Below are 21,278 nucleotides of genomic sequence, written 5' to 3' on the forward strand. Positions count from 1 at the left end.
TTGTCCAAGATGTGCTAATGGTATTAAGATTTACTTATTTAAAAATTTAATATTTAATATTTAAACTCCGTCTCGCTCAGTGGCCACGAAAAGGAAGGCAGGGTTTATGTTGAAGGCAGGGTTTATATTGAAGGCAGGGTTTATGTTTAAGGAAGGTCAAACCGCCTGATGGGGAAGGGGACATTGACCTCAGGAGCAAGACTCAAGACCGTGCGCTTGGTCCTTTAATCTGGTAACGCTTGATCCCCATAAGGACTTTTAAAGAAAACCTCTTATTCATTTATTTACTTATTTAGCACCCCACTGTGTTATTTTGGGGGCAGAAAGGGGTCGTTTTCTCAATGGCTTACGCAACTCCCTCCGGTCACTAAGGAGAGGCACGGGGCCCGCCGCCATATGGCGGCCCAACCCCTCCCCTCAGGAGGCGGGCGGCCTTAGCCCGGCCCCTCATATCGGCGCAGGCGGGGAAGCGCCGTGGTTCCGGTGCTGCCGTTTCCTATCCCCTTCCTGTCTCCTCACCCGACAGCCTCCGGGCCTCCATCTCTGTTCCAGGCCGCCGCCGTGGTGAGCGCTGGCGGCGGGGCTAAGCAAAGGGAGCCCCGAGGCGGGCGGCCCCGAGTCCGGGGCTAGGGCGGTTCGGTTCCCAGCACCCCGGCAGCCGGGACGTCGAGATGGGTGGGGGTTCCGAGCGGTCCGGGTCTGCTGGGACCCGGGTTGGTTTGGTTTCGGCTGTGTCTCGGTGCCACTCTTTGGATGGGAGGTGTGGGTTTGACTCCATTATCTCTCGCTGTGAGCCTGAGCGCCTTCTCTCTCTTCAGCGACCGAACGGGAAGAGACTGCGCCGACTGAGATCGCCTCTGGAAAACCCTGGGTAGGTGGGATGCATCCAGGCCTCCCTGCCATCCCAGCCTGCTGAAAAACAAGGAATTGATACTTCTGCTGCCAGCCCTGACTTGGAGGTAAGAAACGCTGTTAAAACGGCCTTACAGCTTCAGCTCCTCTGCTTTTCCCCTGCCCACCAGAGCATCTTGGCCCTTGGTAACCTTCTCACTGTGTGCCTTCTCACTATGTCCCGGCAGCAGCTGAGGCTTTGAGGAATGAAGGATGTTTCTTACAGAGTCTGGCATAAAACTGATGGAGTTGGCTTTAAAAAGCAAATGGGCAAATGTGTGAATGTAGAGCATCTGGTAAGAACTAGGACATAATGTTAGAATGGCTTCTTCCTTCCCCCACCCATTACTTGCCTTTTTTTGAGGCAGATCCAGCACCAGTTAAATTAAAAGATAAATACAGCTTGGATATAGGAATATATTAAGAAAACTTTGTCCTGTTCCTGTTCTGGAAGGAGCCATTTAGAAGGCATTGGAATGGCCTGCCCAGGACAGTGGTGGAGTCGCCATCCCTGGCGGCATTTAAAAGGCATTTGGACCTGGTCCTTAAGGATATGGTTTAGTAGTTGACTGTGGTGTTAGTCAAAAGTTGGACTTGGATGATCTCAGAGGTCTCTTCCAACATTAACATTCTGTGATTCTGTGATGTTGCCATACTTGATGGGTACACTGAAAGCAGCTCAGTGCTGTAACAAAAAATTCAGGAGAACTGGAAGTTGATAAATATATTGGAAAAGCCACTGCCAAATGGATCTGCATGATACAGGTGGAGAAGCTTCTCTTGTGGGTTGATCACACATCTGCATTTACAAGAGGCTGTCTGGGAGGGCACAATGATTGAGATGGCTGTCAGCAACCACAGCAGAGGAAGCTGTGTGTTTTTGGTGTTTTTGTGCAGGGGAGGATCACCTTCCTCATCTTAGTGCCACGATCTGTTTACATTGGGCAGCCCCACAGTGCCTGTGCTCTTTGTGGAGGAGTGGAACAGTTCAGGGATGTTTGCTCTGGGGCATTATGAGAGGGTGCTGGATTTTTTTGAGAGAAACTTCCATTCTGATGCCCCAGGCAGTGGCTGGAAGGCTTTCACCTAAGCAGAGACTGAAGGCAGTGCATATGAGATAAGGTGTGTTGCTCTCTGGCCTGAGGTCTGCTTTCTAGGTTGATCCAGTAATATTGGTATTGCGTGGTTGTGTATGGGCATGGGAGCTGCCCTGAAGTCACTGGTGGTGTAGATTGTGATGGTGGTGCCTCATGTTGCTTGTCTTGTGTGATATCTTACATGTAGGAGTTGGTATCCACACTGTGTAAAGAGCTTAACTGGTGAGATTTGTGGCTGCCTTTCAATGTCCCTTGCTGTGCTACTCTGTCCCTTTCAAATTCAGCACTTTCTAACTCCTCCTAAAAACAATCCAAAGGACACATTTCAGATCAAAATGTTGTAGTCTCCAAATGGCAGACTGCACATGCCACACTTCAGAAATGTTAAAATGCTTGCCAAGGGCATCTGAATAGTAAATAGGAGCTAACCTCTCTTCAGGATTGTGTTGAAAGCTTTTTTAGGGTATACCTGTGGTCTCAGAGAAAACACTCCTTACCATGTTTGGGCCTTTATATTTTAGTCTTGTAGGAGAAAGGGTTGTCAGCCATGTCTGATGTCCAAGCCTGTGGGTATGGAGTTTAAGTAAGATGTGTACCTTCCTGACAGTGATGGGAGCCTAAGTTCTTACCCAAACGTGGAGTCTGTTTTCCTCATCCTGTATTTGGTGGCATTCAGGAAGCACCAGTTCCCAGCTGCATAACTAAGAAAAAAGCTACCCAGTTTGTTCCTTATCCTAGTGCTCACTTATCACTAAGGTAACTTAACAATTAAAAACTTTTGCTAATGACTGAAGGCCTTAAAACACAAATGATCTTTTTTTCTTAAAGTGTCAATGAACTGTTTAACTTGATGTCTTAGTTAAATGTTGCATTTCAGATCTTTGGGTACTGATTTCTTCAGATACCTGAAAGGGTAATTTGTTTCCTAAGGATTACCAATTAACACAAAAATAGTCCAGCACAAATAACTATTCTTAGTCATTCAGGGATCTCCTGTCTTCAAAAAAATCACCAATCAGGCAGATCCAAGTTACAACTTACAACTTACAGCTTACAACTGTTAATATAAAACGAAATCCTACTTTTAATCTGTGGGAAATACAAGTCCTGCATCTTCTCAGTGGGGAAATCAGTATGTTTATCCATCCTTTCTAATTATGTATTTAAGGTTTGTGGGTTCTTCTGGCTTCTGTGCATTTTAATTACATAGATGCTGTGGTGTTCTGTAGGCTTCTTAATGTTAAAAGTAATTCATGTGTATTTGTGTTTTTCAGTTCTTGAATAGAAGAATTGAGTAGGGTGGTGTAGGGGGGCAACTGTGAAATCACATCCAATGTAAGCAGAATTTTCTTTCTGTAACCCTTGTAGTTTAAACAAATCACACTGCATCATGGCAGCAGACTCTATGGAAATTGATGATGCTTTGTATAGGTAAGTACCTGTTTTTTAAGTAATGCTTGTGACCTTTCAGTAGTATTTACACCATGAAAGGCAAGACTTGAAAACACTATGTACTGTCTGCTGCTGATTAGGTAAAGATGTCTGTACTTGTGCTGCTGTGTCCCTCCTGTTGTAAGGCAAAAGAAGCAAAGTGTTTGGCAAGTGAAACAGAACCCACTTCTTGGCAAAGTCAGCCAATTGAAGATACAGTACTTCTTTCTATAAAACTGTTCCTGTACTGGACTCATAACATCTGATCATTATTAGTATTTGACCAGTAAAAAAAGCTCTACCAAGTTCCAGTGGCATCACTAATGTGTGCTTTTGGGGAAACAGAAATAATACCATTTATTTGTAATGCAGATGTTGAATTTTCTTTCTGTCTTTAGCGTGTTTCCTCTTTGACAAAGTAGATACTTCTGTCTTTCTTGTTCCTTATCCTTCTTCACTGTCTTTTCACCTCTGTCTTTGACATTAGATAATTCATCTCCTCCATAATTTCATTTATTCCTCAATCTTTACTATACTTCTCTGTCCTCATGTACATCATCAATATTTCTGTTATCCTTCAGACTTAAGAGTATTGGGTCTTACTTTTTTTTTTGGTTGATTAAAAAAATTATTATTTTTATTTTAATTTGTTAGCTGGGTACACCTTTGATCAGTTGTCACAGCAGTAGTTCAGAGAGCCTGTACTGACACAAATGGTGTCCCTAGAAAAATGTGGTGGGATGAAAGGCTGAACAAGCAAGGCTTCTTTTTAAATCAGTGTAATGCTTCCTGTGTTGTGTGTATCATTTTACTTTTTGACACGGATCTTCTGGAAGTCAGACTTTTCCTTGGTGGGAAAGGTGGTATTTAGAATAGTTTAATTGTATAGTTGGTAACCAGGAGTCTTTCAGAGCTCAGGATGTCGCTACCAAAGCTTCAGAACCCTCTGGTTTGAAGATTTTTGATAGCAAATTCTTTGGCTTGCTTGTCTTCAGCAATTAATCCTAATAGCCTGCTCTCCTGGGTAGCTTTTACACTGATTTAAAATTAGAAGGTATTTCTCTTTTCTAAAATGTAGCACTGATAAGTTCTGTATTAAATGCATTTCACTGTCTGGACTGTGAATCCCTATATTACTTTTGAGACACATTTATTTCCCAAAGCACTGTACAGTTGCTTGTTAAACAGAGGGCTGTGCATGTGTCACCAGTGACACACTCATCTGTGGAGTTTGACACTGAATTAGCAACTGGTTGGGATGATAGAGTAACTGAAAGTATTTGTACTCTTTTTGGAAGTGACTGGGAATTCTTGACTTGCTTTCTTATGCTCTTGGCTTTATTTCTGTCTTGTTTTGATCTGAATTTATATTTTCTGCAGTCGTCAGAGGTATGTTCTGGGAGACACAGCAATGCAGAAGATGGCTCAGTCCCACGTATTCCTGAGTGGTGTGGGTGGGCTTGGTGTGGAGATTGGTAAGTTAGGTAACATTTATTTAAGTGTATGCCACCATACTGTCCCAGAATACTTGTAAAGCTTAATTTACATATAAAAGCCATGTCTGAACTGGGAATTTTCATGTTCCTGATGCAGATGAGTAACATAGCAGATGCAGGACAGATTCTGGACTTTTCTCTGGTATGCTTTTTACTAGAACAGCGTTTCAAAGTTGACTGTAAAATGTGCTTCTGTGGACCCAGTCCCCGTACCCAAAATCTCATGTCTTGGGTGAAGGTTGAGGGTAGATCATCCAAGTTATTCCTTTAGGTATCAATATCAATGAATGTAACGCAGGAATAGGGACAGCCTGAATTATCCTCAGGGAGGAAATGACAGGGGGGGAGGGTAGGAGAGCAAGTTCAGTTTGGTGAAAAATAAGTAACTACTTTGGTGCAAGAGACTCCTTAGTTTCTGTTACTCTTTATGAGCAACACTTGTCTTGGCTGGTTCTTATCAGGGTTAATTCCTTTTCAGTTGGCTTTAATGGTACCCTGCAACAGATGCCACAACAGAATCATGGGATTTTGCAGTTTATTGTCATTGTTGTCTCTGTAATCACACTTGTGGGATGAACAGCTGACAAATGACAAATGCAGAGAGCCTTTTTAACCTTGCCCGTGTTGTTCTGCTTTCAGTGGTGGTGTAGAATTCTTGAGCCAAACCTAAAAAAGAACAAACCCTTAAGCTGTGACATTCTTAGCAATTTAATGCTGTTCTTGTCCACCCACCTAACTATTCAATTACAGATTTGCAAGAATCTGCAACAGTATCTCTCTCTTTTTTTTTTTTTTTTTCAGCTAAAAATATCATTCTGGCTGGTGTAAAGGTATGTAAAACAGTTCTGTTGTTGGGTATTCTTGTGTGAGCTGGAGAGAAGGGGAAAACACTACTTGATAGTTAATCTTAAGTTTCTGAAACTGTTCTCTCACTGAAGGACTGCAAAACATTTGAGAACCTGGAGGTGAAAACTTAATAATCTTGATGTTCTAGTGATACAGTCTGAGTCTTAAGTTAATGCCCACTGCACTCAGAAATACCTCATATAATATTTTAGCCAGCTGCTGATCAGACACTGAATCCTTTTGTATAAAGTGGCCTCTCCTAAATGGAGTGGTATAAACTCTGTAAAGGCAAGCTATTAAAAATATGTTAACCTGTTCTGTCATTCATCAGGGTCCTTCTGTGTGGGTTTTAGGATGGATGGGTGTTTTAATCCAACAACTGCTTTTGTGGTGCTGGGATTAAGTTTACTGGGGAGAAGTCCTTTAAAACTCTTTTTTCTAAGGAAAAAAGAGGATTTATAGTTTTGGGAGTCCATCAATATGCAGATTGCAGTTGTCCCTTAATTGCAGTGTGGCAAAAATCATCCTTGATATTTAAATGCTTTCAAGCTGGCAGGAAAATGCTTAATAAGCTGCATATTCCAGATGTGATTCTGTCTCTTAAACAGTAAGAATTTTCTTGGAAAAAATGTTGGAGAAACTTGTTCTTATACATGGTACAATTAAACCTTCTGCAGTGCTAGTCCTCCATTTTATCCTTTTGGATGTTCTGACCATGTACACTTTTTCCAGTAAATGCTTTTTGTCCAACTTTCTTAGGCTCTTACAGTTCATGACACCAAGCAGTGCACGAAACAGGATTTGGGGATCAACTTCTTTATCCATGAAGATGATATTACCAGTCAAAGAAACAGGTTGGTGTAGTCTTTGGAGTGAGGGAGGACTAAACTTTTAGGAGTAACGGGTTCATGAGCAGCAAAAATAACAGCTCACTGTCCTAGAGATGCTAATTCATGTCAAATACTTGTTAAGCCCTTCCTCTGGAATGTAACAGCCCTAGCTTGGAGCTGGAGCTGGAGTCCTGTCCCATCTTGCTTCTCACAGCTGGGAGCTTGTAATGTAAATTTAATAGTGGGCACCAGGGTGTATTTCTTCCTTGGGCTTTCTCAGCCATCTGTGCCAGACAGTCATGGCCCCAGACCATCAGTGAATCCTCTTGTTTATTGGACAGAGCTGCTTTATCTCAGAGCTGCTAGAAATTTAAGTGTGAATTAATGAGCTGGTGATTGTTGCCAGGAGATTGCCTGAGGAGCTTTTGTAGGGCATGTGTGGTGTGGAATTCTTTACTGGAAATACAATTTTGTATAAAAGTATGAAGGTCACTGTTCTTTCAGGGCTGAGGCCACGCTTCATCGTATTGCAGAACTCAATCCATATGTCCATGTAGCAGCATCAACTGTGCCACTCTGTGAAACCACAGATCTGTCTTTTCTAAAGCAGTACCAGGTATGTCACTCTTAAAGCAGTTGTGTGTGAAGTTTTGCTCAGAGCAAGCAAATTTGACTTTTTTACATAAGTAAATAAAATTAAAACAGATTTTAATGGGCATTGTGAGATGATGTAAAGAAAATAGCAGGGCTTGTATTTGGACTACTTGTATTTTTGCAAGGCTGCAACAGTGGTTTTTTGTTCCTATATACTTAAAGAGTTTACTGTGACAATAAATAGCTGAGATTACCAGGCAGGTTGTTATATTTTCTTTGTTCTTAAGTGAATCTGACTTCTTTTTGCAGCTACATAGCACAGATGTTCTGTGGCAGTTAGAAAGTCAGGCGATATAATTAGTTATCATTTATGTATGTGTGTATGTATTTACCTAATGAAACATAAGCTCCTCTGGTGGAGTGAAAATGTTTTCAATTGTTTAGTCAGCTGTTTCCTGGCTGTGCGTGTGTCTCAGTCTGAGTTGAGAACTTTTATCAGTTATACCCAAGCTCACCAAATTTCTGAATGTGTCAGCTCTAATATGCCATATATATATCTGAGTGGGACACAGTGCCTTGTAGCCTAGTAGTATCCTAAACTTTCAAAGGATGCTTGCAGAAATTGTATGTCTGCAATTTGATAATAATCACCAGTACTTGAAGCTTGAGCAGACTTCATAGTGTACACTGATATGTATCATGTGTGTTTGTGTTGATAACTTTAAAATTCAAGATCAACATTTTCCATGAGATGATTCATAATTGTTTTCAAGAAAACCCAACCAAACAACAGCAACAAAAAAGAATGAGGATTTGCTGGTCTTCCCTTGCTCATCTGCTCCAGTATTTGTGGAGCAGTCACCCATCTGTTCTAATGTGCAATGAGAAAACTGGCTCAAGACTGCTTTCTCTGTTATGTGTGTGGGAAAGGAATGGAACCCTTGAGTAACTTACTGTTAGTACTTTTTTCCATAGCCTCTTCATTGCTTTCAGTGTCTCAAGATTGATTTCTGTTCTTGTTCAGTGTGTCATATTGACTGAAGTAAGTCTGTTGCTGCAGAAGAAGATTAATGACTTCTGTCATGCTCAACAGCCACCTATTAAGGTAAGAGAAAAGTTAAATACATGGTGATCTGTACAGTGAGCAACATGTTCTACCCAGAAATAGAAACAGATGGTTATGAGGAATGTAGTTCTGTGCAGACAGCATGTTGATGGAGCAGTACAAGTTTTGTGAGTACACTGCTGCTACTCTGTATGTGTGTCTGGTGTTATCTGGATACCAGCTCAGGTAACTATAGCTTGGTTGTTAAAAAAAAAAAAAACAAACAAAAGAATCAACAAACCAAACAAACACAAAAAAACAAAACCAAATGAAGCAGAAGCTCTGCTAAAGAAACAATTTTCACCATTAACTTGTAACTGTTTCAGAAGAACATATTTAAACCAAATGTAAATGAAGTGGAAATGGCTGTACTCCCCTGTGTTTTGGTGCAATTCCTGTTTTTTGCCTAGGGATTCTGAAATGCTCTTGCAGGTTCTAAGTCTGTCCTGAATGCTGTGCTATATAGGTCAGTGGTCTGGGTACATGTGACAAGTTTCCACTGTAGAAGTTAAGCCTGCTAGCCTTGGACAAGAGGTCATTCCTTGGGCTTGTGGTGTTTTAGAGATGCTCATGATTTTTACTCTCTCTCATAGTTCATCAGTGCAGATGTGTATGGAATATGTTCACGTTTGTTTTGTGACTTTGGTGATGAATTTGAAGTGCTGGATACAACAGGAGAGGAGCCAAAGGAGATCTTCATTTCAAATATAACACAAGTAAGGGAAATAAATCTTTGTGCTGCTTTGCTTTTTTTTTTTTTTTTTATAATGACTATGTATGTGGTTAAGCATGACTATGCTGGGGTCTTGAGCAATCTGGTCTAATGGAAGGTGTTCCTGTTTGGTTTTCTTATGGGCCAAACTGAGGAGTTAAATGGCAACCTTTTATTTTCAATGTACTGCTGTCTCCATGACATTACACTAACTTTGCAATTTTTGCTTTCAGTCAAATCCTGGTGTTGTCACTTGCCTTGAAAATCATCCCCACAGGCTTGAAACAGGACAGTTCTTAACCTTTCGGGAAGTCAATGGAATGTCATGCTTAAATGGATCCACACACCAAATAACAGGTAAGCTGTTTTTAACTCATTTGCAAGGTGTTTAATTTTTGGCCTAATTTTTTTTTTTAGCTCACTCCAGTGTCGTTTACTGACAGCTGTAGCTGAGAGAGTGCTGAGTTGTTCAGACCTCCAGTGAGCTTGCAGAAAAAAATTCATTCTGCTGCAAAGGTCTTCCTGCTTCCATTTCCATTTGGTCAAGTCTTTCCAAAGTCATCTTGCTGCCTGAGGAGCAGTGGGAGCTCTCAGTGGATGAAAACTAATTGGAAGGCTCTCTGATTAGTTACTGGTTTGCTGATGAAACTGCTTTGTCTTTTGGAGGGCCTAGTAATGCCTGTGCTTCCTTCATAGTTTTGGACTAAATTAACACCACTTTGTGTGTTGCTGTGTGCCTTCTAGGTTTTTGGGTTTTAAGTGTACAGGGATGCACTGACATCACTTTGTTTCTAAGCATGCTTTTGAAGTGATTCTCATGATTTATGTTTATCCTGCTTTGGTCTGCATCATGCATGTCTCAAGGCATACTATTTGGTTCCTTTTGGATGCTGGGAAGTTGCCCCATTCCCAGAGCTGAATACCTGTTTGTCTGCAACAGAAGAGAGAGGGAGGTTGGGGGCTGGCTGTTTGGTTCTATTTTGTAGTTAAACAGCACTCTTGAAACATGTGGTTGAAACATGGTGTTTTCTCTGGTCCCTGATGTTTTGCTAATATTGGTGCTGTGTTCAGTTCATTCCTCTTAATCATGATCTACCTTTTTGTTTCAGTTTTCCATGAGCTAACATTTTTTGTGCCTTTTTATTCTATTTGAATTATGCTGCAGTGGTATGAGAGCAGAGATGTGACATCAGTGCTCCAGCTCCTCTTTTTGTTTGCCTGTGCTCTACTCACAGGGTTAAAATCCTACTCTGAGCAGTATACTGGATACAGTCAAAACAAAACTGAGAGTGATTTAATTTTTGCTACAGAGCTGTGGTCATCAGAATTCTTATTAAATCTGCTGCCTCTTTAAAAAAGTTTATTTTGTAACAGATCATGTGGAACTAATCCTTTGGCCTAGAAACTGGCAGAGAGGGACAATCTTTTTAGTTAGGAGGATCAGTTATGTTTGTTTTTAAAGCAAGTTTGCCCAGTCAAAATTGCAGCATAAAAAACATCAGCAATACCCCACTTTATTGTATATAGAATTATATTATTTAATGACACTTTTAATTGCAAATCACTGTTTGTCTTTTTCAGTGGTGTCACCTTATTCCTTCAGCATTGGTGATACATCACATATGGAGCCTTACTTACATGGAGGCATAGCTGTCCAAGTGAAGACACCCAAAATATTTTACTTTGTAAGTGTCTGCTTGCACATATGAAGTTCTTGAGTGTTAAGGGTCTGAGTACTGGAAAAAAAGTTCAGCAGATAAGTGATTTCGTTACCTGCAATTTTTGTTTACACTACTTTTATTGGGGAAGAATAGTGATACTGCTTTACTAAACCATATAGAGCAGGAAATACTTTAAAGTTACCTTTAAAGTTTTTTCCAGGGTAAAGGAAAAAACATATAGGCAGCATATCTCTGTACTGCTGGGGACACAGTGAAGCCCTATGGAGTTTCTTGGTGGCCTCTGAAAAGAGGCAATTGGATGAGTTTGTGTAAGAAGGGTTGAAAGCTTCATGTTATTGTGTGTCTTTTTTGGGCCTGCAGAAAACAGATCCTGTCTGCCTTCAAATGTTCTTCTAAAAAACTGTGTGTGAGGCCCAGCTGCTTCTGATCTGAGAATGCACAGTGCAGTATTTTGTCTCTGTGAAGGTATAGCTTCCTGTTCTTCCTGAGTGGGGAAGCTTTACAAGCAAAGAGCCAATTGCCTGTAATATCTCCAGTAGCCATCCTCACTGGATCACAGAGTTGTCACAGCTGGAAAAGATCTTTAAGATCACAGAATCCACAATGCCCACTAGACCATGTCCTCAAGTGCCTCATCTACACATTTCTTGAATATGTCCAGGGATGGTGATTCCACCACCTCCCTGGGCAGCCCATTCCAGTGCCTGACTACTCTTGCAGTGAAGAAATTCCTCATAATACTCATCTTAGTCTAAACTTCCCCTGGTGTAACTTCACGGCATTTCCTCTAGTCCTATTGTTAGGACTTGGGAGAAGAGGCCAGCACCCACCTCACTGCAACTTCTTTTCAGGTAGTTGTAGAAAGCAACAAAGTCTGCCCTCAGCCTTCTCCACTCTAAACTAAATCCCAGTTCCCTCAGTTCTCCTATAAGACTTTTATAACCTCAGGGCAGTTTGAGATGGGTCTCACCACTAGGATGTAAAACATCTCCCTGACCATTTTTGACCGACAAAACTTGCATCAGATTATTATTTTATGCATCTTTTGTGGCATTGGTAAGGTAGAGAGTAATAGCAGTGCTATTAAGAAAGGCTATTTGGCTCTTAATCTCTCCAGGAAGAGTATTGTTTTGTCAGGTAGCAGTGACTGTCATGTCCTTAAGTGGGTGTGTTTTTATAATGAATTCTAATTTTCCAGGAACGGTTGGAGAAGCAGATAAAAAATCCACTTTGCCTTGTTGCGGATTTTAGCAAGCCTGAGGTAATTGGGATGTGGGGATTTGGGATTTTCATTAACGCTTTCATGTTTCAACTACATGGAATGTAATCTGCAGCTTTCTGTGTAGAACAATATAATTTCTTAACTGTACTCTGTAAGTGTGAAATAACAGCATTTACCTGTATACTGTAAATGCATAGCTCATCCTACTGTTTAAAATTTCAGGGTTTGATAAGTATTTCATTTATGAGAGTGAGGCAGTGATTTTTTCCTGCAATTAATGTTGTTTGGTTGAAACAAATCACTCTGGGATCAAAGCTGGGATAATCACAGGAAGTTGATGACAGATTGGTTGGAAACTGGAGTTAACAGTATAAGAATAAATTCTTTCTTCTTCGAAAAGATGATTCAGGGGTAATTTTAAAATCTGAGAGGAAGCTGGCAGTATTTATTTCTAACACAATTTTAGTTAAGTATTATGGACATGTGAGGCATGTCAATCTGTCTCATCAAAATCTTAAACTAAAAAATGTTAATCCTAATTATTTTTATGTTTCTTTGATAATGCAAGGTCCTGATTAGACTTAGATTTTCTCCCTTTGATGCTTAATACTGGGCTTTGTTATTGATGTTTCACAAAATGGAATGCATTCTAGTGTCCAGTTAAAAGAAGATTGCAGCATTTTTGAGTTTTAGAATTAAAGTCTTTTGAGTTGAATTTTTTTTGAAGTGGATACTGGATGTGTAAAGGGTATTGCATTACAACTGAATAATATTTAATAGTCCCATTTTGTCAAAACAGTAGTGAAAGGATTTCAAATTCACTTTTTAATGCTATTTATACTTTTTTGCACCGTATGGTTAAGAGAGTTAAGGAAGTGAAATGATAACAGAAGAGTTCAAATAGTTTCTTTGGTTTCCTTCAGTTTTCTTGAGTTTGTAACTCATCAACAACTCTTGTTACATTAACAGGCACCTTTGCAGATCCATGTTGCCATGCTTGCCTTGAACCACTTCCAAGAGAGCTTTGGTCGTGGACCGAACATTGGGTAATGCAGGAGGCTTGTGTTGCTAAGCCTTGAATCAGAGAGGTCTCTCCTGTTACTGTACTTAGTGGTTTGATGTGCAGCAGGTTACCTTGCTTGTCTGGTACTTAACAGATGACTTAGAAAGGAAAAGCTGAAATCTAGATGAAAAATGTTACCATCTTCATGTCTGGATTGGGAATAAGGCTTTTCCAATATAGCAGTAGCACTTTCCAAGCCCAGGTAGACAGAAAATCCTTCAGAAGGAAGTCCTCCTCTGTTCCAGTTTTTCCACATTGTGAGCTTAATAAGGAAAAGTTGTTCCAGGGATTTGTGAACTTTATTGTAGCGTATTGATTAAATTTAATGATCTGAAGGCTTTGTTTCTCATTTTTAGCATTTTTTTCAGCTGTAATTCTCACCTAATTTTTAGTTGAACAAGAAAAAAAAGTATAAGTATTTTTTAAATAGTACAAATCATATGACTGGAGTTGCTACTCCCCTGAGACTCCTGTGCTTGAGCCCTAACCATAACATTTAGAAATGCATCTTTAATGCTCACTTTCAAAGCCAGTATAAATTTTCACACTCTTCCTACTGTATCTAGTGCATTCTTCTCTGAGCATTGTGTTTCTAGAAGGACTCAGAAATGTTTAAGTTATCATTATTTTTTGTCCCCTGGTGTCTAGATGCCTTCAAGATGCTGAGGAAATGCTGAAAATAGCTGTGTCTATAAGTGAAACATTGGAAAACAAAGTGAGTAAGAAATCATCATAATTATGAGTCATTTTTTTTATGCTCTCATTTACTTGCCTAAAGGTCGTGCTTTAGTTGCTAGCCCTTGTTCTAAAGACCTTGTTCAAAGACCTTGTTCTGGTCTTTGTATCCATCTTTAGATAGATCAGGTGGATTTCTGAAGGCCATGTGAGGAAACAGAATGGTGTTTCAGCCTGGGTTCAACCACATGCTCACCTGACATGAAGGCTGAATCCTCTGGCTATGTGAATCTGCTTTTTATGCTGATTACAAATACAGGGTATGCAGTGGTCTGTAATAGCTGGAAACATTTTTGCTCCTCAGAGTGAAATAATTTCTGTTTTACTGAAGAACAAACGTGCATGACACTGTCAAGCACTGACTTGCTCAATTGAAAGCATAAACCTGTTGTTACTACATCTTGTTTTTCAGCCTCAGGTGAATGGAGATGTAGTGAAATGGCTGTCTAGGACTGCTCAGGGATTTCTGGCTCCTCTGGCTGCAGCAGTGGGTGGTGTTGCTAGCCAGGAAGTCTTGAAAGCAGTAACAGGAAAGTTTTCTCCACTGCAGCAGTGGGTAAGGCTGGTTTTGCTTTTGGATCTTCATTTTGACAGTGATATTAAGGAAGTATGGTTGTGTGTATATACTCTGTGATCAAAATAACCTGAGCAACCCCTGTGTTATATATTTGAGACTGAATTTAGGAAAAAAAAAAAAGATTTTTATGTGTAGAATAGCCGATTTTAGTGAAAATTTTCATATTTAGGGTTTAGACAACACATTTTTTTTCCTCACAAGCAAGGAGAGCATTGGCCTGTCAGTGCATGACTACAAATGGGTGATATAGGGCAGATGCCAACTTAAGCTACTGCACATAACAGCAGTGCTTTCAGGCTCTGGGTAACTGTCAGAATAAAGTTGGATTTAAAAACTTCACAGCCTAATTTGGAGGAGTAATCTGCTGGCCAGAAATTGAAACCTTGCAGCTCACATTTCAGTGAGCTTTTTTCCCTTCTTCATCTAGGTGCTTTTTCTTGTCAACTAAAATTGTAGGGAACTGAATGCGGTAGTCTTCCACTAATAGTAGAAACTTTGTGCTTCTGAATTTCTACATTGTACATTGAAAATACTTTAGTTTTTTAAGCAAAATAAAAATGTTTTTCACAGATTTTTTAAAATGTTTGTTTTGGTTTTTTTGCAGCTCTATATAGATACGTTAGACATTTTAACACCTCTAGAAAAGATGAGCTCTGAAGAATTTCTCCCACGGTAAATATAGCTACAATCTCCTGTTTCATTTGCTGTTCACATCTGAGTCTCAATATGAGAGACAGAAAATGTCTTTCAAAGTTAGTTCAGTGCTGTTTGCTGGAGGGACGGGTTTGGGGTTGAGTGTGTGTGTCTGTCCTGTTTGAGCATGGGGGGAATAGGAATTATAGCAGGCCTAGTCTGATTTCCTCAGTTATGTCAAAGTGCAGTTTGGCATCACTGATACTGCTGTGATAAATGGCAGTTTATTAATTTTCTGGTTTTGCTACCTGTGTCTGCATAGGGGAGATAGATATGATGCCTTGAGGGCTTGCATTGGAGAAACTCTGTGCCAGAAGCTGCGTGACTTGAATGTTTTCTTGGTGAGTTGGATTGACACTGTTAACACTTCTTGCAAATGCTTTGTCAATAGAGCAGACATCCACTGTGTTAAAAATAATGAGAGCTGCCCTGAGGATGTGGGCCACTGCAGAATAAATAGTCCAAAATTGTAAGGGGATTTGTCTATTACACTTGTGGTTTTCACTTATGGTGAAGTGATTTCATGGTTTTCTCTTACATTTCTAACTCTCAAAATATCATTTTGTTTAGGTTGGCTGTGGGGCAATAGGCTGTGAAATGCTAAAGAACTTTGCACTTCTTGGTGTTGGTACTGGACAAGACAAAGGATTGGTAACTCACCTCTTCACTTTTATTAAAAAGTAACATGACAAGAAATAATTAAATCATTAGACTACTTATAATGTGAAAACTCTTAAGTGTTTTTTCAAGGTCATTCTCTATGTGGAGAGGAAAATGGCTTTAGCATATAGTAGAAGCAGAGGGAGATTAGAAGCTGAGGACACCTGGAGCAGTCTTGCTATATTTTGATTTTTTAAACTAAATTTAATCAGTCAGTATAGACAGACCTGTTAACCAGAATGGATGCCAACAGGAGTGCTTTGTTTTGACAAGTTTCTATAGAGATTTAATCAAGATTATTGCTCAATACTAAAATTGTAACTTCAGATGTTGCTTTTGCCCCTTCTGACTTAGGTTACAATTACAGATCCAGACTTGATAGAGAAATCCAACCTGAACAGGCAGTTTCTTTTTCGACCTCATCACATTCAGGTAGGATTTCTTGCTCAATAAACTTCCTGGGCTATTGTTGTTTCCCTGTCCTGTGTTCTCACTCACTTCTGAGTGTGTGTACTTCTGGCCAGAAAAGACTTTAAGGGAGTAATGAAATCCAGTATCTTCTAAAACAATACCTAAAACTACATTGGTATCTCAATGGGAATTGTTGTTTAATCATCAAATGATGTCAATATTTGTGTGTCCCAGGTGTTCCTTATCTGAATATTATTGATATATGTATATGTATTTATACTTTCAGAAACCTAAAAGCTATACTGCAGCAGAAGCAACTCTGAGCATCAATCCTTGCTTAAAGATTGACTCATATATTAATAAAGTTTGTCCAGCCACTGAGAACACTTACAGTGATGAGTTCTATACCAAGCAAGATGTGATTGTGACAGCTTTGGACAATGTTGAGGCAAGGAGATACATTGATAGGTAGGTGTGGAAACAAAGCAGGGACTTCTTTTCATGTTCTTTTGTGAACTCTGCTTTGTTATTTATAATCTTCCTGATTTGCAGCTGCTTTTAAGACCTGGTAGCAAGTTATTCAGATTTATCTTGCTCCTTTATAGGGATACTGGCTGGGGAGGGAGGAAGGGGTTTATACTTGTGGTGGAAATGCTGTTGCACAGTTGCTACTGTTTACATGGCAGAGAGCCTTGGAGTGAGTTCTTGGAAATTAATAGCTGTCAGAGTCTGATAAAGGAGAAAATATTGTTGCAGTCTTAAGGTTGAATTATTTATGCATAAGTATATGCCTTACATTTATAAGTAGGGACATTTACATGTAAAAATAATCACTAATGCTCCTAATCCAGGTAGGCTCAAGTTTATGGTATTCTGATCTAATCTGAAGTAGCTGCTGTTGTTTAAGCTCTTCTTTTCCTGAGTTTGGTGTAAGCTTCCACTTTTCTGAAACTGCCTAAAGTCAGTCAGTTCTGGTTACACTCTGGTAATGTCTGCAAGGCAAGAGTATTGTGATCACACTGTATTCTAATGTGTTATTCTTTCCATGTCAGTCGTTGTGTAGCAAACCTGCGTCCTCTTATAGACTCTGGAACTATGGGAACAAAAGGACATACAGAAGTTATTGTGCCCCATCTGACAGAGTCCTATAATAGTCATGTAAGTGTTTTAGACCATCACTTCTGTATCCAGTCACACTGTGTCCTCTGTTTCTTCAGTTGTTTGAGTTGTTTTGAGTTGCTGAAGATCTGAACTCTTAGGGAGGAATTTCCTTCTTGATTTCTGAGGAAAAGTTCATGGGAAATAAAATCTGAGCAGACTGGAGTTATAGATAATGTCTGTTCCCTAGCTCATGATTACATCTAGGCCAGTAATTTAAAACCAGATAGCATACAAATCCTGAAACACAGGCTTTGGAAAAAGTCCCAATTTCGAAGTGTTTCCAAGGGACTGACTTTCCTTCTCTCTTGAAACTTCCCTTACAAATAAGAATCTCATCCCACAATTGCATTGGAAACTGTTTTGTACTTGAAAGTTTCTTCCTTAGAACTGCTTCCTGCCTGTTCATTCTGTTGTTGGTGACTGTCACCTCCCCAGACAGGTAGGAGAAACAAGCCTCTATAGTAGGAATTACTCTGCCAGTTTCTACAGGCATTTGTGACAGTTCTGTTTGAATGGGAAAGGGGGAAATGAATGTTCAAACTCCTTGCAGTATCTCTTGGTTAAGTGTTTGGGAGCCATTACAAGATAGAAACTTGCTGGTTGAGAACACCATGAAATGGTGGCATGTGGATACAGAGACATGATTCTGAGCATCCTATCAGTCTTGCTCAGGTCTTCCTGGCCTCAAGTGAAGTATTTCATCTTGAGAGTATATGTGAATGCAAACTACACATCTTGGAAAAGCTGCCTGGCAATTTATTCCGTTGTTTGTGAGCTTGGTTTTGCTTTCCAGTGCTGCATTTAGGCTATTCTTCATAAAGAGGAAGTGGTATGTTAGGGTTCATAAATTGTGTTCTAAGCATAAATAAACTATCTTGTATTTTATAGCAATGGAGTTTTAAATTTACATAGTCTAGAAATTCTTGGTGCTGTTACTAACAGTATACTATAATAAGCTTGCTTTTACAAAAAACTCTGTAATTACAGCGGGATCCACCAGAAGAAGAAATACCTTTTTGCACCTTGAAGTCTTTCCCAGCTGCCATTGAGCACACCATACAGTGGGCAAGAGACAAGGTAAGGTAATAAGCTTGCAAAGTGTTCAGCATAACTTAATGTGTTTTTGGAAAGGTGGGGGATCTGATATACTTCTTGTAAAATACCATATTTGTTCTTTTTATTTTCTAGTTTGAAAGCTCATTTTCTCACAAGCCTTCATTGTTTAACAAATTCTGGCAAATCTATCCATCTGCAGAAGAAGTTTTACAGGTAGGGGAATGTTGACAGGGTAAAATACAGAGTTTAATGCTTTATGGATTTTAATTCTGTTTAAGTTCAGGGATATTTGGGTTTTTTTTCTGATTTTATTCAGAAAACCTGAAGGCTTATTTGGCCAAGTCATTAGTTGATCTTTCATGGGAACAGTCTCCTTTTGTTTTGCCTCATAACTAAAGGCCAGTCTTATGCATGGGTTGCTTCTCTAGCTCATTTGTGCACTGTACATGATGTAGAAATACCAGAAATACTGAGGTACTGCCAGTGATTGTATAGTAGATGTCACACTGATCTGCAGTCAGATGGGAAAAATGAAGGCAATACTTATTTTCAAGGGAATTCAACTGTGTAATAAATTAGATTTGATTTTTTAATACCTTTTCTTGTGAGTCTACAGTGGCTTCTGGCCTATAGGTCTGGGTGGAAATTAATAGAGTAGGCCACAGCACCTGGGGAAAAAACCCACTGAAGATCACGTAACGGATAGTGTTTCACAAAATGACTTGGTTTCTTTTTGCCTATAACTTTCTAAAAATGTACATACTGTTACTGATTGGGAGGAATCTGTCTGTTTTACTATTTTCATATTTTCTTCTCTATCTAGAGAATAAAAGCAGGGGAGAGCTTAGAAGGCTGTTTTCATGTTATTAAAACACTCAGTAGAAGACCCCGAAGTTGGACTCAGTGTGTGGAACTAGCAAGAGTAAAATTTGAGAAATATTTTAGCCATAAGGTAGGTAAGACCAGGAAATTAGGTGGCACTAGACTGATAAGGATTATAGAAAACTTGATTGCCCTAATAAATAAAATCCCAAGTCTTCGCACTCACTTCCATTCCTTCTTTATAAATAAACTGTACTTGAAATTTATTAAATGCTGCATCCTTTCCTCTTTCTACTGTAGCACTTTTAAAGTCTGGTTTATTAACTCACTCCTAGTGGCTCTGTTCAGTAGTGTCCATGCAGTTTTCTTGATCAACTGTAAAACTCTGCCAGGTATTGTTTTTCCAGAGCAGCAGCATTAGCAGATGTGGCTTTTTTTTTTTCCCTCAGTGAACTCTGTTACTGAACTAATCTTCATATCCCCGATTTTTCTGAAGATGTCACAGAAAGGTTGGCTGAAATAAGAGCCAGTCATACTGAGAACTTGGTCCACAGTGTTGCTTAAATTGTGGGGGTGTGTAATTTTTTAGGAAAGATGTAATCATGAGGTTGCATATTAATGAACATAACACACATCTGTGTGTACAAAAGCCCTGGTGGTAGTAGACATATTAAGAAAACATTGTATTCCCAATTGTGAATTGTTATGCAAGAAACCTAAAGTGACAACAGGGTTGGGGGGAACACTTTGCTTGATGGATTAAATGTCTTGCTTGGGCTTAGGAGAGGTGTGGTGACATTGTCATCTTTGTCTTGTGTATAAATGGGCAGGTCACTCTGTCTAACAGTTCCTGTGTTTTCAAGCTCTCCATCTTGACACAGGTGTCTTAGATTTTCTTAACTCTTTATATCACTTCAGCTATGTACTGAAGTGTCTTTAAACCTCTATAAATTTTTGACATCATTACTACTAAAAAGGCTTGATTTAATGTAGTCATGTCCATCTTTTTATGACAACTTATTAAAGCTGGTCTGGATTTTCCTATAGGCTCTTCAGCTTCTTCATTCGTTTCCCCTTGATACACGATTAAAAGATGGAAGTAAGTACAAATGCTCCTCTGGGCCTCTTGTGAATTCACAGCATACATCATGCATTGCTGTTCCTGATTCTGTAGGATTTCATCTTAAGTCTGTCTTCTTACCAGGTTTGTTTTGGCAGTCACCCAAGAGGCCACCTTTCCCAGTGAAGTTTGAACTTAATGATCCTTTGTAAGTTTGTTGCTGCCACTGTTGTATTTTATAGCATCCTATAAAACTCTTCTAGAGCAGGAAGTGCAAGGCAATGGCTTCATAGCACTAGCAGTTGGACTGGTACTTAATAGGTACTAGTGCATAGTCTTACACTGTAGCATATCTGATGAGCTGTCTCATACTTTCACTGCAGTTAATTTGATTTTCTCTGGAAATGCAGGATGTGCCAAATTAAGTTTACTACCTAAAATGACCATGTGGAGGCACCCCTTTTCTTCACAATTTGGGACTGATCTAGATGGCTTGGGTATCAGATAAATTAAAAATCTGATGTGGCTGAAGTATTGAAAAGCCTTTATCTGAAGCTTATCTGCACCTGTTTTGAGAAGCTCTCTGGACTGCCATTTTTAGTTTGGGTGAAAACTGAGATCATGGCAAATAAAGTATTACTGAGTGGTTTTATTATCATATTGATGTTATGTGACTAGTCATTTTCTTGACTGCAGATGTTAAGGAAATATGATTTCCATTAAATAACTCTTCACTTAACTAAGTCTGCACAGTTTTGGGGAGGACTTCGGTGTCCCTCAAAATCTATTGTCTGTTTTGCACTGTGTACTCTGATGGGTGGAAATTCTGTTTCTCTCTGTGTGTTTTCAAGAGTTCTTTGAATATGACTGCAAACCTTCAGGCAAGTGAAAAAACAACCAAATATAACTTATCTTCCTCTTTTCTTCAGGCACTATGGTTTCATTGTGAGCGCAGCAAAACTCTTTGCAACAGTATACTGTGTTCCTTTCACAGAAAAGGTAATCCATACTGCAACAATGTTCCCATCGTATAACTTGGATGTACCTGTTCAATTTTGGCCTGATGTGCAGTTGCTAATTCTTTCCAAGAATTGATAAAGGTGATTATTAAGGTAATCTGTCACTCAGCACTGG

At 39.5% G+C, this 21,278-nt stretch overlaps 1 protein-coding gene and 1 long non-coding RNA gene across 3 annotated transcripts in view; one reads left to right on the forward strand and one right to left on the reverse strand.

Annotated features, from left to right (window-relative positions):
• Positions 1–21,278, forward strand: part of UBA6 (ubiquitin like modifier activating enzyme 6) — a 27,800-nt gene continuing 6,522 nt past the window's right edge. Inside the window, exons 1-27 of one of the 2 annotated variants that reach the window (XM_071742747.1) lie at positions 1–20; positions 819–959; positions 3,357–3,419; positions 4,800–4,894; positions 5,717–5,745; positions 6,521–6,615; positions 7,096–7,207; positions 8,210–8,290; positions 8,884–9,006; positions 9,236–9,359; positions 10,584–10,687; positions 11,883–11,945; positions 12,876–12,952; positions 13,618–13,684; positions 14,117–14,260; positions 14,886–14,953; positions 15,237–15,315; positions 15,545–15,625; positions 15,989–16,066; positions 16,332–16,513; positions 17,098–17,203; positions 18,194–18,283; positions 18,395–18,475; positions 19,086–19,214; positions 20,132–20,183; positions 20,289–20,352; positions 21,074–21,143. In XM_071742747.1, coding sequence (XP_071598848.1) covers positions 3,379–3,419; positions 4,800–4,894; positions 5,717–5,745; positions 6,521–6,615; positions 7,096–7,207; positions 8,210–8,290; positions 8,884–9,006; positions 9,236–9,359; positions 10,584–10,687; positions 11,883–11,945; positions 12,876–12,952; positions 13,618–13,684; positions 14,117–14,260; positions 14,886–14,953; positions 15,237–15,315; positions 15,545–15,625; positions 15,989–16,066; positions 16,332–16,513; positions 17,098–17,203; positions 18,194–18,283; positions 18,395–18,475; positions 19,086–19,214; positions 20,132–20,183; positions 20,289–20,352; positions 21,074–21,143 — 2,235 coding nt within the window. In that variant the 5' untranslated portion in view covers positions 1–20; positions 819–959; positions 3,357–3,378. Of the gene's footprint in view, positions 21–427; positions 565–818; positions 960–3,356; positions 3,420–4,799; positions 4,895–5,716; positions 5,746–6,520; positions 6,616–7,095; positions 7,208–8,209; positions 8,291–8,883; positions 9,007–9,235; positions 9,360–10,583; positions 10,688–11,882; positions 11,946–12,875; positions 12,953–13,617; positions 13,685–14,116; positions 14,261–14,885; positions 14,954–15,236; positions 15,316–15,544; positions 15,626–15,988; positions 16,067–16,331; positions 16,514–17,097; positions 17,204–18,193; positions 18,284–18,394; positions 18,476–19,085; positions 19,215–20,131; positions 20,184–20,288; positions 20,353–21,073; positions 21,144–21,278 lie in introns of those variants that run through there. The other variant, XM_071742746.1, reaches the window with a different exon arrangement.
• On the reverse strand, positions 5,041–8,278 carry LOC139795757 (uncharacterized). The gene is made up of 2 exons (XR_011725677.1): positions 8,140–8,278; positions 5,041–5,581 (listed from the first exon to the last, which is right to left on the reverse strand). It is a non-coding gene; the product is annotated as an uncharacterized lncRNA (long non-coding RNA).

Source organism: Heliangelus exortis, chromosome 4 (genome assembly GCF_036169615.1).
Source record: "Heliangelus exortis chromosome 4, bHelExo1.hap1, whole genome shotgun sequence".
NCBI classification, from domain to species: domain Eukaryota; kingdom Metazoa; phylum Chordata; class Aves; order Apodiformes; family Trochilidae; genus Heliangelus; species Heliangelus exortis.